The following is an 18,816-nucleotide window of genomic DNA, read 5'->3' as shown; positions in this document are numbered from 1 at the left end:
TGGAACTCCAAAGAACTTCAAAAAAATACCATGGCATTGCTAAAAAAAAACAAAAAAAAACAAAAACAAACAAAAAATATTTTTGTAAGCTTTCTCCATTCGAGAAAAAAAAAAAAAAAAATAAATAAATAATATATATATATATATATATATATATATATATATATATATATACAGTATATATATAGTGCATTCAGTTAAATTTCTTTTGGCTAATTTAAAACATGGTGTATTAGTCATAATTTAAAAATGCATGGAAAAAGGAAGAAACTGAAATGGCTGAAACTTTCTTATTGATTACTGTACTGATAATATCTGCATTTGATTGTAGTTGCTTATAAGCTTCAGATTTCACAAATGGCCTTGGTTATCAGATTCAATTGTACTGCACTCACTGCTGGTGTGCGTGAGGGTAAGTGAAGATTAAAAAATAAATCCCTCAAGGTGATGGTGGGTAAGGACACTTAACTTATTTCATGCATCATCATAGAAGACATGATTCATACAGCAACACTTTCTGATCAAAAATGAATACAATCCTCTCCTCTTCAACCAATATAAATATATTTATGTTCCGATAATATGTACAATAACGTTTGCCATCATAAACACCACTGGTATTGGAGGTTGACAGTGTAGATCAGTACTCTTGCTATAGGTACACATACTTTTGAAAAGTCAGCAATGATTGATTGATGTGTCGAGGCATGGTTTGAGGGAATTGTGAACTTTACGCTGTGAGGAGGCTGGTGGTGTGGAGCAGCAGTCTTTTAGTCGCGGAAACCAGGTGAGTTACCATCCTCCTCCAATTCCCATTGAAAGTTTTGCCCTGTCATTTGGTAGAACATCATGTTAAAGGGCTTATAGAATTTGTGCAGTCTGCGAATGACATCAGGGTCTATTTTGGGGTGAGTTCTGCCCTTGGACTTGCCAAGGCATCGTGGGGTACTGCTGTCCTCTGGTTTCTTCAAGCATGGGAATCCCTTGGTTTTATTAAAATAGAAATGTTTGTCTGTAACAATTCGCTTGAGTCCCAGGAAATCCTGTACTTTCACCATCTCGCCTGCTGGATCAACGATAAGCCTCTCTCCGCTGACAAAGTGCATCTGCGAGAGGGGGAAATACTGCATCCAGCTCTCCAGGTGAAGTGCGTAGATCCCTATTCGCAATGCACTCCATGACGCATCAATCAGTCCTAGTGTTCGGTTCTTGAAGGCCAGCACTTCGAAGGTAGGAATCTCTGGTCTCTTGGAGAGTGTCTGAGTATAGTCTGAAATGGCTCTGGTCACTGGATTGCGCACCACTATGATTAGCTTAATGTCTCTCGCCATTGAGTGAATTCGCTTTGGGGCGCTGTTTGTCACAAAATAGCTGGGCGTCTTCTCCATTGTGATCTGGCCCTCCAGAGTAGAAGGCATCAGTTCCCTACAAACACCAGAAGTAAGAGAGACAAATTAATGTGAGCTTTTTTAAAATGTGAACTAGTGTGCTTCCATGCACACCAATAAGCTGATAACTACCAAAAATCAGCTTATTAAAAAAAATCTGACAATGCAAGAAATCTTGTTTTACACGAGACTTTGCTTTTGATGTCAAAACCTCAACTGTCACGCACACAACACTTGCTTACATTGGATAAGCTGGTAATGGTCAAACATTTTCACCCCAATAAAGGAAAGCTGTTTTATCTGTTTACCTGACCACAAATATTGTTGGCTTATTAAGTGTAATCAGTTTAAGAATGTGCATGCAAATGCTCTCAGTGTGTGATAACTCTAGATGGCCCTGAAAAATTTAGCAATGTTAAAAACATTTAAATCAAATCAGTTAACATATTAACTTTTGAAGCCCTAAAATATTAAAACATAAACAAAAAATACAAACTAAATATACTGTAAAATTATTATATATTTTTTTTTGTTTTTTAAATAAAAAACTTACAGTCAGGGCTAAAAGGACAAATGGAACATAATAAACAAATAAATGCTAAATTAAAAATTATATAATATTAAAAACCCATGTTTGTTAATATTGTGCTTCACCATTGTTATCAAAGGGAATGCTAAAGGACAGGGTATATGTGCAAAAATGATACAAATATTAAGCAATAAATTATTTGAAATCACACATGAAAATAACTGTTATTATCACTGGAAATAATGTTGCAAGAAGAACCGTACAGCTAAATACACCCATAGAGTAACATGTAAGAGATAAAAGACGAAAGATGAAATGCATGTGTACCAGCATGCTCATTGCTTAATTGACTCCATCTGTGTTACTCCTGGCACTTTTTTGGAACTTTAATAATGAGTTCACTGCATTTCATTAATACTGCAGAACCCCAGGCTCAACAGTATTAATGAAATGCTCAATGAGCTTCACACACTGCGTTCCTTCACAGAAACGTCTAAGTCCTTTTTAGCAGGAACATCCCCTGACCCTTTTCCTCAGCTTGATCTGATTTTATGTTAAAGCGCCCTCACATGAGAGGAAAAATATTAATTAAGTCTTTTATTTTTATTTTCTATTTTTCGACATGAGACATGTTCATGCTTTGAGTGATAAAAGGCAGCTCTTTGTAACTGTATGAAGTATTGTGTTCAACTTTGCATTGTAAAATCAAACTGGGAATGGAATCAGTCTGGTAGAAAAGTAATTCAAAGAAAAAAGTAATGATTTTTCTTTTTTAATCTCTGTTTTGGGTTTATATTTCAGTGTAATTCATGCCTTAGGAGTGCAAAACAAATGAATATTTAGCAAGCTCTCAGCTCTATGATCTGTTCATACTGATCTATTCCGTATGATCCCTCATTAAATCTCACTAATAGAATTTGACCTAAATTTATGTCTACATAATTCATATGCCTTCAGTTCTACGTACTGTAACTAAGACAATTTGAGAAATATCAATACATTCACAAAACTAAAGAAATATATCACAGATGTCAAATTCAATGTAATATTCACTAAAATCTGTTGATTTTATCTAATACCTAATTTATTCTGTAAATATTGCATTTCACAGAAATACTCTTTGCAAAGTATTTACAGTTTTATTATGTATTTTGAGATTGCTACAATGTTAAAGCAGAAAATGCGCAGTTGCTACCTTATTGAGCTATTTGTATTATTTGTACATTTGTACTTGATTAACTTTTTTTTTTTTACTTGCAAAAAACCACAGTGTAGTGTTTTTACAGAAGGACTGTGTAACAAGTCACTTATTCTCAATGAAGCCATTTATTTACAATAAACAACATTGCTTTTCAGCACACACACTTAAACGCACACTCAGTCGTTTGAAGCATAGCTCTCTCTCCCCTCTGGCAGTCTGGACTGCCCCATTTATCCCTCTCAGCTCTCACAGCAAAACAAAATTATTTCCTACTGTTGTCAATCCTTACTGGTCTTACTCTTCCGGCCTCGCTCTCTACAGACGTTGCTCGGCCATGCCCCCATCACCGCAGACTAAAAGGGATTTCTTTTAAACCCTTAAACATAAAGTCTAAATATATGCGTTCTATGCTAGCGGCTTTGGAAAAATTTCAAGTGAAATGCTAAATATATGAAAGAAAAAAATATAATAATTTTAAATATACACAGTTATAGATAGCATAATTATTTATTTGCCTTGGTCTCAACCCCTCAAAGCCAAATATTTTTTTTTTTAAGAATTGAAAGCTTTGCTCTAGGGCACAATGGTTAAAGAGAAGGTCTTTATCTTCAGCTAAAACCTGTCAAATTGTCCTGTACACTTTTATTAGGTAATTTTAAGACATGCTTGCTTAATCTTTGAGTTTTATTTTTCAGATTTGGTAGTAGCGAGTTCACACACACACACACACACACACACAGTAAATAAATACATAAACTCGAGCCTTTGTTAAACTGGCAAGAAACAAAAACCTCACCTTGACCACAAGTGGCTTGTCAACCATTTAAAAATACTTATTTTTAAACTAGACAAAAGTTTAAATAATGATTTTGAGAACAAATTGAGTATTAAGATCCTTTGTCCTTTTCTCCACATCCAACAATAGCAGATAAATATTGAGATTAAGTCTATATAAATAAAGAATGTGTGTTTCTAACAATATGGTCGCATTGGGAAGTCGGCATGTTGTTTCCGAGAGTTCCAGTACCCTAGGATCGGCCAGATTATGCCGACTCACTGAGAAGCGGCATCTCCTATCAGACATTTTTGCATTGGCTCCAATGTGTTTACCTTTCCTTGTGCAAGACCAGATGTATGTTGCATCAGCAGTGTGGGTGACCCAGGTTCGGATCCCACATTGAAACAAGGAAATCGTATTAACAATCATTGACTCAACTATGTTTCATTTTTTCCTTCTAGCATGACATTTTTACTCAACTGATGGTTACATTCCTCTTCACTGTATCACAGTCTGTACTGCTAAAAACATCTCACTTCACAACTTGCTTTTGGCACCCTCAGTGGACATTACACTCGGAAAATTAAGCTCACACGTACTAATATGCATAACAACATTTAGCGTTTTGGCCACTGGCCACAGTGTTTCACATTTCTGTAAGCACAGGCTGATTTTAGCTAAAGAAATGTCAAACTAATGTTGTCACTTTCACTGTGAGATCAGTTTGATTTGAAAAGGAAATATACAATAACTGAAGAAAGCTCTCCATTAGCATTTCCAAGCCCTTGTCTAGTGACTATCCTGAGTGATACATCAAAGGCAAAACATTTGCCAGTCACTGGCAAAACATCTAATATAATAACAATTTTATTTAGTCACAATACACAGCAACTTATGACTGGCCAGCAATGGAGAAATATATGTTTTGCACCAATTTGCCAATGCCAAACTTTGAATCTTTGGTTTTAAGAAGGCAGTTAATATTATATATATATATATATATATATATATATATATATATATATATATATATATATATATATATAAAATAACAGTTAACTTTTTTCCAGCTTCCCTTCATCTACCTGTAAATGATCTCATTTCCACAAAAACTGCCACCTACTATTCCTAGGCATTATAATAAACAATGTGGTAGAATTCAGGTTATTCATTCTATCATTAATAGCACCATACTATCTAAAAATGTAACAAGCAGGCCAAAGCCTTAACCCTGAGGTTACGTGCTCTTTCTGAGGGTTTCAGATCAGCAGCCTTCCAGGCTAGGATTTACTGCGATGATATTACTGCTCTAAAGAAATGCTGATGTAAAATGGAATTAACCTTTGACAAGAAGGTTCCACAATGTAAGTAGAAAAGATAATATTCTTGTTCTGTGCAGCACCAGTCCATCTGTAATTCATCATCACCATTATTAACTTGCTACACAATCTCATTTGAAAGAGGAGAAATATTCAAACAATTTATACTTAGGTCTGGTCATGCAATCTGATTGGTTGAAAAGTGTATCATTTCAATGGCTTCATGCATAAGAAGTAACCAGCTAACACCATTCTAATGGGATTGATGTTTTGTTGTTTCATAGATTTGCATTTTCTTTGCAAAACTGCGCTGGAGCTTCAAAGAGCAAAGCAAAGTGATGTAGTAGCGTACATTATCACACTACATTGGATCATGTATGTCTTGCTTCATATTTACTGCAGCATGCCATTGACAACATTTATTATATAGATGCTATGGGATTGTGGGGCTGACATGTAAGTATTATCTATCAGAGCTCATAAAATGGAACTGTGTTACAGTTCACAGATCAGATGTGGTAATTTTTGTTCATAGGGATGATACAATAAAACAGTTTTGCGTTAACAGAAATATTTGATAAGAAATACCACACTTAAATCAACAAATGTATACCACATTAAATAATGTAAATTAACCTGTTCAGTGACCATAATATTGTCTGTTTCAATATAGGTGTATAAAATGTCTTCTGATGTGACAGCCATCAAACTAAAAAAGCAATAACACAAGCCAATCAATCATTGCATATTGGACACTTTCTAAATGAGCACCTCTCTGGTACATCAGATAGAGAACATATATATATTCCCCTCAGCACATACATGTACATAATCACTTGCAAGTGCTGCTGTAATTTCATTTCTGTTACAGTACTGCACTTCTGATGGGTAATTTCCCAATGGATTATGCTTTGCTCAACATGCTATAGAGCTGTGGCCTCTTCTAGGCTAGTAATGGGGTATAAAACTTATGTAGATAGCTCAGTGACAAGAAAGAGTATTAGTTTTCATTACATTCCATCAATGTTCTGGTAATGAATGGCTAAAGATTTTCACCTCTCAAGGTCTTTACGAGTTGGCTATTTAAAGTCAATGATAAAGCACACAAGATGTCCAGGAATAAACTGGGGTTTGTTTGCTCACAAGTGGAATTAAATATTAAAATAAAAATGCTGAGAAGGAACTAAACTGAAAGAAAGAAAGAAAGAAAGAAAGAAAGAAAGAAACCCTCCCATAATGAATCACCCTGGATTCAACTATGTAAATCACACCTGAAGTACAGGCTCCACAGGCCTAGATGTTTAATAAAAACATGTCATACTTCTCTGGACAAAACTTTTAGTCAACAGGACAGATGACTGATGCACTAGGTAACCTTTTTCATTTAAGACGAGCACATAACTGGCCATTGTCCTCATCAAGCAATGCATTATATGTTTAATTACAAAAATATGGAGATTAAGGAGGCGCGATACATTAATTTGTGATTGAGGTCGAACTCATTTTCATTTGTGAGTGAATCAGTCATGGATTGTGTACATTTAAAATGTCAGAAGGAGAGAGAGAGGTGGAAAAAAGTGCATTGCTGATAAATAAGCTAATTTTCCTACGAAGCACTGATGACTCGTCTGGCCTCGCGCTCAGCTGGAATGGTGAAAAACAGATACAAATGGTTAACAATTGCTTATCCCTGCATGATGAGTGCATCATGACACAGGTCATTCAAGTGGGCAGGTAAATACAGCGCACAGGGCTTTAAAGGCTTCCCTCACCATCTGCTGTTTACCTACTCAAACAAATCACATAATGTACCAGAGCTTTTTGTCTATAAACTTTGCCATGCTTGCATAACGCTTGTTTAAACATGCTTAGGAAAATTAGACTTAAACAAGATAAATTCCTTGTATTTATGGATCATTTGATATGGGGTGAATTTTTTCAGATTAATAAAATAAAAATTTGTATTCAAGAGATAAGCTATTGCAGTGTCATGACATGACATACAATCAATTGTGGCCCCTGCCCAATTCAAAACTTGTTCTGGTGCCATGACAGTCATATGTTAATGTCCGCATTGTCCTGTAATGATCACCATAACAATGTTTGAACAAAACGTTTAACTGGAGAAGGGTTCTCGCAATGAGAACATGAACCATCCACGGACGCTGCCTCAACGTGACCGCTGCCCAGACACGTGAAGCATCACCTGTGTCCGTCGGAGGCGGAGGGATAACGACCGTATCCAGGAACTACACAAAGACGGAAAGGCATCCCAAGAGCGACACCTAGTGTCACTACATCGACACAACCTCAAGTGAGTGACAGAAGGGGAAACTTGTTTTCCACGATCTGTCCTCCTTAATGTAGGAAAGTTTACTTGATAACATTTACAAAGCCTCAAAAAAGTTTAATAAAGAAGTTCACATTGTATTACTTTAGGAACTGACAAGGTTTATCATTTTTGGTGAAGATAAACCTTCAGAATGAAAAAAACATATTGTGACTTTGAGCTTTGAAGTAAAAAGCATTTGAATTCCCACTTGCTGTGATCTACAAGATTGGAGGATAATGTATGAACCAAAGGTGTTATTTTACCCACATATTACTCAGGTTTATCTCTAAATGCATCCTCTAAGGTGTTATATAGAAACACACTGCTAACTCGCGTTATCAAAGCAATGTTTTCTACATTATGTGTGGAGATTTAGGCATAGTACACATAAGTATATATTTAAAAGGGCTACATTGTACACCTTTGTAGCATTTTTATTTTATTTTACTTTAGGGTTGTAAATCTTTTTTTATTATTATTATTTTTTATTATTATTAGCTACATATTTTGCTGAACCAAATGAATCACAAATATCAATATTTGCCAATAAATAACCCCTAATTATTAAATTATTATAAATGATTGGGATAAATAATTATAAATATATTAAATTATGAAAACAATAATAAAAAAATAAATACACATACAGTAAAGCAACAAGTACACACTGTAAAGCACTGATTAAACAATACAAAAGGTGCTTTATAATGCAATATATTGTTTATTTCCATCATTGAACAAGCTTATCATTGGCCAACAGTCCACAGCAATCCATTTAGCAATTAAATTTATCAATCTGTCTGATATAGACTTACTATAAGGGCTTTTCTAACAGACTGATCTTACAGTGAATTCAGAAGCAGTTGGTTTGCATTTCTTTAGCTAAAATCTGTCTGCCACAATTCAGCTAAGACCTCATCTGTGAAATGCGTTAGATACAATTCTGAAAAAGATTGGCAGTAGATGAGTAATTGGACCGGGAGTGATGTAAGGACTGAGAAAAAGTAGGGAGAGGACATGTAGGCATGGACTCAAACATTATTGAATAATGGTTAGACATGCCAATGTCTAAGACCTCTAAGTTGGACACAGAAAGACCATACCATAACACAAGATCCAATGTATAACCCATATTGTGAGTAGGACCTGTGACATTTTGTACAAAATTGAAAGACTCAGTGAGGGAGATAAACTCATTTACCATCAGTTTCGATGGACAGCATACATGAATATTAAAATCCCCAAGAATCAGGAGTCTGTCATTACGAGACACTAGTCCAGAGAGAATGTGTGAAAATTGTTGAATGAAGTCCTTATTAAATCTGGGAGGTCTGTACACAAGTGCACAGAAATGTGGTGGTTGTCAGCGGAATCATTTGGTGGGGATGTCGACGTGACCCTCGATGGACATGACGTGGGTGACGCTCAATTCCAAGTGCAGTGCAATAATTGCATACTCCGTCTGACAGGTAGTCCGAGGAATTCAAACATTGTAAATCCAGAGATGAATAGAATAAAACCATATCAGAAGAAAGATGATTGCATGGACTTGCAAACAAGCAGTGGGCTCTCTGCTGAAACTGCTGAGTGCAAACAGTAAAACTCTAGGCCACTGGGCAACAGAAGGCAAAACATCCTAAATGTATCCACCAACATGACTCGAATTCAAAGTCCACATGCTCCAGCCCCACTGGATGTCGATGATGGACAGGGAATCAAGAAGCCTGCACTATTTAAGACTGCACTAAGACTGAAATAATGTATGAACATTGGGAGAGAGCACTTGTGCTTATTGTACATCAAATTATGTGATGCCTGTCCCGAAACCCTTGGCTATGGGGACAGAGGCCGAATTTGATCAGGCAATTATAAAAAGAGGTCACTCTGTATTTACAGCAGAGGATGCCAGATAAACCATCTTCCCTAGCATTAGAACAGGGAAGACTGTGCAAACATGGGAGGAATTGAAAGCAAACAAGTTTGCCACAATGGCCCAATTATTTAATATGGGGGAACGGTGTGTGACATTTATGAGTGTATGATTCATGAATACTTGTGCTTATTATACATTCCATTATGCCTGTCCTAAGACCCTTAGCCATGGGGAAAGAGGCAGATATAGAGTAGTAGATCAGGCAAATATAAAAATGTGTCTGTCACTCATGATGTATCTGTAGCAGAGAACGCCAGATAGCTCATCTTCCATAGTATAAAACAGGTAAGAATGTGTGAACATGGGAAAACATTTTTACATTCATTTTGCTTTTTTTTTTCTCTTGCTTAAGTCGCGGGGAAAACTGAGCCATAACCTTTGCAGGGGAAATTTTAATAACAATTGGCTTCCATTGACATATTTTTATACCAGTTTGCATCCATATCCAAAGTATGACCCAATGGTTTCTTAAGCATAAACTATAATCCAGTTCATACATAAATTATGACATGTTTGGTCCTCCATACAAAAATCATGACCTACTCGATCATTCATACACACAAAATTTCGAGTGTCCGATGCATATAAAATGGGGGACTCATAAAACAACTGAAAAATCAGTGAGTACAGAACTAACACATCTTAAAATGAGTGAGGAGCACAAAGCACAGTACTGTGCAAAAGTTTTATGACATAAATAGTTTTAATGTATCACTTAATGTCATACAAAGTCCAGTAAAAATAAAAGAGCTAAATCAATATTCGGTGTGACCACTTTTGCCTTTAAAACTGCACCATTTCTCCTAGGCACAACTGGACACAGTTTTTCTTGGTTGCTGGCAGATGGGATGTTCCAAGCTTCATGGAGAATTTGCCACAGTTCGTCTATCTATTTAGGCTGTCTCAATTGCTTCTGTCCCTTTATGTAATCTCAGACTGACATGATCTTCAGTGGGGGGATTTGTGGGGGCCATGACATCTGTTGCAGGGCTCCCTGTTCTTCTATTCAAATGTTTTCTATTTTCAATTTGCAAAAGTAAAGTTTGGGAGTGTAACATTTATATTTCCTACTGACACACTAAAGCTGAAGATATAAATAACCATCTTAACACAAATGCTTTTGTGAAACATCTTATGTGCCTAAGACTTTTGCACAGTACTATACGTGCAGCCATTGAACAGGCAAAAAGATAGCATTTGCGTCTCTTCACCATCAATGAAAAGACAGCCACGCAAACCATTTGAGTTACACACAATCGCCATCTCCAGATGGGAGCCAGGGAGAATAGTAATGCCTACGAAGCACCCCGCACATCGGTTCACAATATTGTAATGTTTTATTGAGCCTCTTAAGTCTCCGTGCCTGAGCACCAATCATGCAGGAACTTGCCTGCCATGCAACAGCATTCCAAAAATGTGAGAGAAAGAAAGAGAGGCTGGGGCCATGGCCCGTGCCTCTTTAGGTTTCTGTAAACTCTCTATGGTGAACAATAGTACAAATTATGTATTTTTAAACAAGCTACCGTTTCCATCGTTCCCACAATGAAGCACCTCCAAACCAGTGTTTCCTTGATGGAAAATGGCCTGCGTGGCGCGTAACAGCACCGAACTATGCTGCTTGCCAGGTAAAGGAGCATGTCTCAATGGCAAGAAAGATGCATCCATCCGCAGGGAAAGAGAAACACAAGGAAAAGTCTGGTGCCCATCCTCAGTCCTTCTTATGACAAGAGCCGGAGCCTCAAGGCTCAATTGGCTCCTATCAAACCTGAATGGTTTGACAGAGCCTCGATAAATTGCCATACAGGCCCTGAAATCTCAGAACTTTTTTAACACAACTGACAAAGCCAGTGTAGCAGAACCTAGGCATCTAAAGTTCTGTAATGCATCTGGATATTACTACAGTATGATATGAAGAGGATATTGTATTTCATTTATTGTGGGGTGAAAAGAAAGCTTTTCTGAGAACAATGCCAAGAGAGTCTTGACAGGATGAAACACCTACGACAGTTCCCCAGACGGTTTTGCCTCTGTGCTTTCAACTCTCTGACTGATGATGCGATAAGAGAGCTGTTGAACAGTGAGTTTATAGGTTGTATGGAGAAAGGTGAAAGTAATTAAGACAACAACACATTCTCCCAGCTGTAAGTAAGCCCTTTTACGATTCTTGCAGAACTGCTCAGTTCGATTAAACCATTTAGGAGAGAATTGACAGCAGAGCTTGATAAAAAAAAAATTCTCATCTCTCCTCCTGCGATCCCCAAAATGTCATATTATATGTCCAACAAGGAGCATTACTACCCACCCTGCTTCACGTAGATCTCAAGCTATGTTTATGAGCCTCTTGGACATGCTGAGCATGACGAAATATACCAGAGGAGAAGCTTTATGGATCTTTGGAATATCACCATAAAGCTGATAATTGCTCAATGAAACCACCCGGTATATCACCTTGTAAATTAGCTTGTTTTCCCTCACAACATAATTTTAACAAGAAATTGCAGAGGAAGGCACCACACCTCTGAGCGGCAGGCTCTATTTATGAATTCAGTCCTGAGGGGAGCGGGGGAGAGGAGAATTTTTTATTTTTTTTTATCATTCACATGGACTGGATGACTCTAACAACCTCCCATTTACTGGAATATGCATGTGGTTACTTTCCAGCTTTCTGAAAATGCATTTGTTTACATTCCTTTTGATGGGTGAGTAGAGTGCTTCAGGCAAAACGTGTACAATTTCCTCTCAATGGCCCTCAATATTGTTTGATTGGTTTTGCAATTACAAAAACAAGTAGATGCCATGTTTGGCTCCCTGCTGCCTAGCAACAGAGAGTTTATAAGCACTTTAGATCAGTAACTCTTTAGCTTTTCAATGTAATTTAATATTTTACCAACATGCAATTGAAAATGTATTGCCATCTGAAAAAAAGAGTAGAAGTAGAAGTCACACCTGGGTACAACAGAGGCAAATGCTATAATTTATATCCAGAAAATCTTGCTGATAAGGTTCAGTTAAGCAGAACTGATTAATATGACAGATTGGATGTGATAGATTTTATTGCCAAAGAGAAAAAGCAATGAGCATTCATCCAGGTACTGAGGAAGATTGCACTGCTGCCCATGAATGATAACACCACTTTCCTACTCTGTATGAGTGACAGGAGTTAAAGGCTTCTATTAGTGCAACGATAACCATGTAGACCTAGACATTAAAATCAGAGTTGTCCATATGGCACGCATCCATGGTAACAGACTGACACCAGAAAAGAAATGTATCTTGAATGCACAATGTAGTTTCTTCCACATGTCTAAATACCATGACACCAGTAGCAGAAACCTTTGAATGAGTGGGTCGAGAGAAATTATCGATTGCATGAATATGCAAATTTTTTAAATTGTTTTTTTAATAATTTTGCATTTTGTATGTTTAGCTAATAAGAATATTTTATAAGTTTGCCTACTTCTTTAAGAATATTAAAAGATCAATCAACAATAGTTGTGCTATAGTACAGTCAGAATTGTGTTATTTTATTTTACAACATATGGAGCATTACTTGTAGCAGAGAACAGATATAAAATTACAGTATATTATAAGGGAATTAGGGGGATTTACCCAAGACTTAAAAAAAAAAAAAAAAAAACAGAATGGACACTTTAATCATGAAATGGAGTAATTTTGGAAATTTTTTAATAAACGGATGGAAATGATGGATAAAAATGATGGAAATGACTATTGCTGCTATGTCTCCACTATGGTTTAATTTAGTTTTTTTATTTGTTGTTTGTAATTTAAAAGTCTTAGGAGTTTTTAAAGCATATTTAATCACCAAAAAGAATATATTTCAGAGCTTATTCATGCCAAGCTGCTTTTGATTCAATTAATAGAAGTTATACCAAGTCAAATACATAATCAGTCCATACTTATGATATTTGTAATTAACATCTTTAATCATCTTAAATAAAGTGGAGGGAGTTTAGAGTTTTGGGAGTTTTAAGAGCAGTTTAAAACCAAAGTTATATAATTCTTACGTCAATAGGATCTGGCTTTGATGAACAGGTCAGAAGTTATTTAAATATATAGCCTAAATAATACAATTCATAACAATCAATTCTCATGTGTTATTTGTTAAAAATATTTTATTAGATGGGGAAAATAAAGTTGTTTGAGCCGTTGCACAATACAGGATGCCCGTCAACTGTGTGTCATAGCTGCATCAGGTGTTTACAGTGTAAATAGCTTTGTTGAGATGAGAGCTATCTATTTTTCAATAGAGGCATTAGACAATGATTTGGTAGGCCTAAATTCCAATGGGTGGCACTGGTCCACCCAGGCCCACCCGTGGCTACGCTACAGCATGACACAATGAGAAAGAAAGAAAGAAAGAAAGAAAGAAAGAAAGAAAGAAAGAAAGAAAGAAAGAAAGAAAGAAATGTTGAATTATAATTGAATTGGCCATGCACCACAACATGAAGATTTGAAATTGGAGTGAAAATAATTTATTGAATTGATATTCATTTAAATGAATTGTGTACATTTCCCAAAGAGTAGAATGCATTTGCAGACTACAACATTTTATCTGAACAGAAATTTCTCAAAAAAGTTAATGTCAAAAAATTTACACAGATTTTAATTTGTCAACACAATAACATGTCTCTAATTTGTGTATCACAGCATTCTGGGAAAAATAACTGCTGTACCATGATGGTCCATAAATAAAGTTAATTATTAAATATACTGAAATATATTCAATTCAATGCACATGTCCATACATGTCAAACAAATTATAAATGTCATCAAAAGTTTCTGGAATACCCAAAACATTGTATGATAACCCTTTAATGGAAAATTCTTACTGAAACATGTAACATTGTTGAATATGTTCCTTAAATCCGTATTTCTGTAACTGAAATGGACTTTAAAAGGCATTCTTAATTAATTTCTAATATAAGGTAGTACATGTGCTCAGACACATTGCCTGGTAGCAATTTTATGAGCAATCTGAGTTCAAATCTGGCTCATATTATTTCCCAATTCCAATATAACTTCACAGAAAGAAGTTTTGAGTTGTTGCACAGCAGTAACACATGAGCTTGTGACACATTAGAGTTTTAACGCTCTCATGGCTTTTTTAGGTTTGAGTCTGACCTGCATCATTTCCCGATCTCCTTTCGACCTTCTCTCTCCACAATAATTGTATGTCTCTCTATACAGTATTATTTAATAATAGGCAAAAAGCCAGTGAATAAAAAAGAAGCAGTCTGCCTCAACGAGTAAAATAAGACATAAGTATACTGTCTTATGCAGCTGCTTCTCTGATGTGCTGAAGTCTTCTGAAGCACAACAGTACTTTTAGAGTGCTGTTAGTCTGCAACCACTCCATTGAGCCTGATATTTGCTTGAGTCAGCATCACGGGGCCCCGCTGGTCCACTGCACTTACTTATAATAGCTTTGTGCAAACCAGCATTTGTGGCTCTGCTCATTCTTTGACTGACACTTTTTCTGGTATAACATCACAAACTACAGAACATTTCTCTCTCAAATAGTCAAATTTGATGTATATTCTCAGTTTCCTTGCTCTGACTGAGAAATACTTGGCACTGTGAAATGAGATATTTGCTAACAGTCCACAATTGGTGGGCAATTCCAACATGTCACTATCATTAATGCTGATGCTCAATATCGTATTGGTCCCATACATACAGTACAAATTTACTACAGTTATGAAGGTTTCATTTATTTTTTTATTTTTTTATTTATTATTTGTCCTTTCAACTTTGTTTAGATTTCATCAGTTTTAATTCTGTGATGGTTTGTGTTTTTTCACAGTTTTCTAGTTCAAAGTTTATTTTGGGATTTTCAGTATATTAATGTAACTTTCAGTATGTTAACTAAAATGTAAATTGAATATTTTTAAAACAGTTGTGTCGAAGAAGCGATCTATGATCTATGAACAAAAGGCCAATGAGAAGTAGGCAGACAGTATTTGCATACCCCGCCCCTGGACATACGGGTATAAAAGTAGGGAAATACGTGGCGTTCATTCAGATATTTTCTTCAGAGCCGATGATCGTGTATGCAGCGAGCTGCGAGTCACACGCTGTTCCTCCCACCTCTGAGTGCGATTGCTGTTGGATCTACGGCGCATATCAGCGGCTTTCTCCTTCTCTGCATGGCAGTGCAGTTTACCCCTGGGCGCTTCGACAGCGCAGTTAAAAAATTTTCTCTAAAAGAGTTAGTTTCTCTAAAAGGGCAAATACACAGCTGCTGTTGAATGTCCTTTTCAGGACGCGTCTTTTTAAAGACGTCTTTCCGCCTCTGTGTAGTTTCTGGATGCGGTTGATTTCTCCCCACCTCTGAAGGTCATAAAAGCTGCCTCGCATACCTGGGCTGCGATCACATGCAGGCAGCATTTTATGAATGGTTATAAATCCCCTCGAACTACCCGCCTCCACGGCACACTTCCTTGCTTCCGTCCGAGCTCGAGATGAGTGATTTCTCTCCAATGGTTCATGTTCTCAGTGTGAGAACATAGCCGTGTCAGCATTGCGATCGCGGCTTTCTTTTGTCATGAGAGAAAGCCACTTCAGCCGCCCCCCGCGCCTCGCCTCCTTCCTACGGGATTGGGGCAGGTGCCGCGGGCGATGAAGGCAATTTGGGGATAATGAAGGGCTCCGTTTCTATGGGTAAATCCCCTCGAACCACCCGCCTCCCCGGCATGATTGTTTGCTTCCGTCGGGATGAGTGCGGCCCCGGTCCCTTGAGATCCCGGAGTGCACGGCAAAAATGCCAAATCCCTGCGTGTGGAAATCGTCTCACTCCCGAGAGTTACTTTGCGCTCACAGAGACCAGGTGCTCAGGCACCTCAGCCGTTTGGGGCTTCAAGTCAACTGGGAAAAGATCAAGCTCATCCCAGTTCAGAGCATCTCTTTTCTCGGCATGGAGTTAGACTCGCCAACGAGCGTGCGCAGTCAGTGCTAAAATGCCTCGCTGCCTTTAAAACCTTTCCAGAAGCTCCTGGAGCATATGACATCCTCCGCGGCGGCCACGCCGCTGGGGTTGATGCATATGAGACCGTTTCAGCACTGACCCCAGACTCAAGTCACGAGACAAGCATGGCGACGCGGCACGCACCGTGTGATCATCACCCCCGCCTGCCGCCAAACCCCTGGACAGACCTCTGCTTTCTGCGGACAGAAATCCCCTTGCAGCAGGTGTCCCGACGCATCCTGGTCACGACCGACGCCTCCAAATTTGGTCCAGACACCGTGTGATGGACACCATTTCATTGGCCTATCACACCCAAGCCATCGCTTGCACCTAGCGCCCTTTCCCTCGGACGAGGTAAAACGTTTACAAAGCAAATTTTAGATAGGCTATCAAAGGCAACTGATTATTGTTCAGGTAGTTCTATAGTCCATTTCCTTAACATGGAGGGGCAAACTTCATTTCTGTGTCGACTTAAAAGGGGTCATGAATTGGAACATCAAACTTCCCATGATATCTTGACAGATAAGATTTCATAGCACTATAAATACATACTGTAATTTTCAGAACCGAAAACTTCCTTGTTAGTCCAAAAAAAGGCTTTATTGAAACCAATGTGCCAAAATGGCTTGTTCTCTACTTCCTCCTCACTAATATGTCATAGTGAGATGTCACATCAGCACAGGCCAGCCTCTGCATAAACAAAGCAACACCTACTTTATCGTCAACACAGCTTAGGCCCGCTCACTGGTCTTGAGGTTAAAGTAGAGCGGTGAGATTTTTTGGGGAGTAACAGGAGGTGTCACAATGGCCACGAAGATGTCAAGACATTGCAGTGCCAGGTTGTAGAAAACTAGATCTCTTGAATTTGCTTCGCAAGGATCCAACATTAAGAAAGCGTGGCTGAAGTTTATTTTTAATAAAGTCCCGGTTTGCGTCGGTAAGAACGTGTTTGTTTGATCTTCTTTTTACCGATGATTCTTTCACAAACAAGACACAGTTCGAAGCAGGCTTTGCAGAGAGCTTTAAAATAAAAATGTATGCAGTGCCAACTATATTGGACCTAACAGTGATGTTGCAACAAACAAGTGTGAGTATCCATGTTAAGTGATTTGCTTCATATGTTACAGACTGTTAGATGTGTACTGAGTATTTGATTTGATCCTAGTGATTTTAGAGACTGATTTTTAGTGCACAGGGATCTCTTAGCAGCATATATTTTCTTGTTCTATTGGCATGATGGCATAATTTCCACAGATGCACCTATAGAGTATTGATATCAATATATTTAGATAATCTTTTTCCCACATTTACATTTACATTTATTCATTTGGCAGATGCTTTTATCCAAAGCGACTTACAAAGGAGGAAAACATAAGCAAATCATCTTAAGGAGACAGTTGTACAAAAAGTGCCATATTACCAAGTTTCACTAGCATCAGAATAGTATTCAAAACAGAATAAAGTGCGACAATATTTTTTTTAGTGACTGTTAATTGCTCATGGAAAATATGTGTTTTAAGTCGTTTTTTGAAGACAGAGAGCGAGTCAGCTTCACGGATGGAGTTGGGAAGGTCATTCCACCAAAGTGGTATGATGAAGCTGAATGTCTGGGAAAGTGTTTTGCCTCTTTGTGTTGGTACAACAAGGCGACTTTCCTTAGCCGGCCGCAGGCTTCTAGTGGGCGTGGAACTCTGCAGAAATGATTTTAGGTATGCTGGAGCAGACCCAGTGACTGTTCTATATGCCAGCATCAGAGCCTTGAATTTGATATGTGCATCAACCAGCAGCCAGTGGAGAGAGACAAGGAGTGGTGTAACATGCACTCTCTTTGGTTCCTTAAAGACCAGGCATGCTGCTGCATTCTGGATCATTTGCAGAGGTCTAATTGCACATGCAGAGAGGCTTGCAATGTGAGCGTTACAGTAGTCCAGTATAGTTATGACCAGTGATTGAACAAGTAGTTGTAAGGCATGTTCAGAGAGGAAGAGTCTACATGATCTTGCAGTCTTTGAGATGTGGTCTTTCAAAATTGAGTTTGTTATGCTGCATGGTGATGTTGTGTTCGACAGCAGGGTTGGCTGGAAAGACAAGGAGTTCGTTATTGGTTACATGCGCTTCATTGTATGTATCACTCCGCATTCATGCTGTTCTAAACTAAAGTGTATCTGTAAGGAGTTACTGGCTTTATTTTTGAAATTACATATGTTAGCCAGCAGGTGGTGACAAAAGATAATTTTTTGTGTGTAATATGAGCATGTAATGTGAATCCGTCAGACTTTTTGAATTACTAATGGAGGCTTGGACGCATCATTTGTTTTGAACCAGCAACGGCAGATTCTGATTCGTCGCAT

The 18,816-nt window shown here is 37.7% G+C and overlaps 1 protein-coding gene across 1 annotated transcript in view; it reads right to left on the bottom strand.

The window, feature by feature from the left end:
• Nucleotides 1–770: 770 nt before the first annotated feature.
• LOC127647271 (heparan sulfate glucosamine 3-O-sulfotransferase 4-like) overlaps nt 771–18,816 on the bottom strand; it is a 208,963-nt gene continuing 190,917 nt past the window's right edge. The window contains exon 2 of the mRNA XM_052131419.1: nt 771–1,425. Within this exon, the coding sequence (XP_051987379.1) occupies nt 771–1,425 (655 nt within the window). The remainder of the gene's footprint in view (nt 1,426–18,816) is intronic.

Source organism: Xyrauchen texanus, chromosome 8, assembly GCF_025860055.1.
Source record: "Xyrauchen texanus isolate HMW12.3.18 chromosome 8, RBS_HiC_50CHRs, whole genome shotgun sequence".
NCBI classification, from domain to species: Eukaryota; Metazoa; Chordata; class Actinopteri; order Cypriniformes; family Catostomidae; genus Xyrauchen; species Xyrauchen texanus.
Note: the sequence above shows the minus strand (reverse complement) of the source record. Positions and strands in the feature narration are given on the sequence as shown.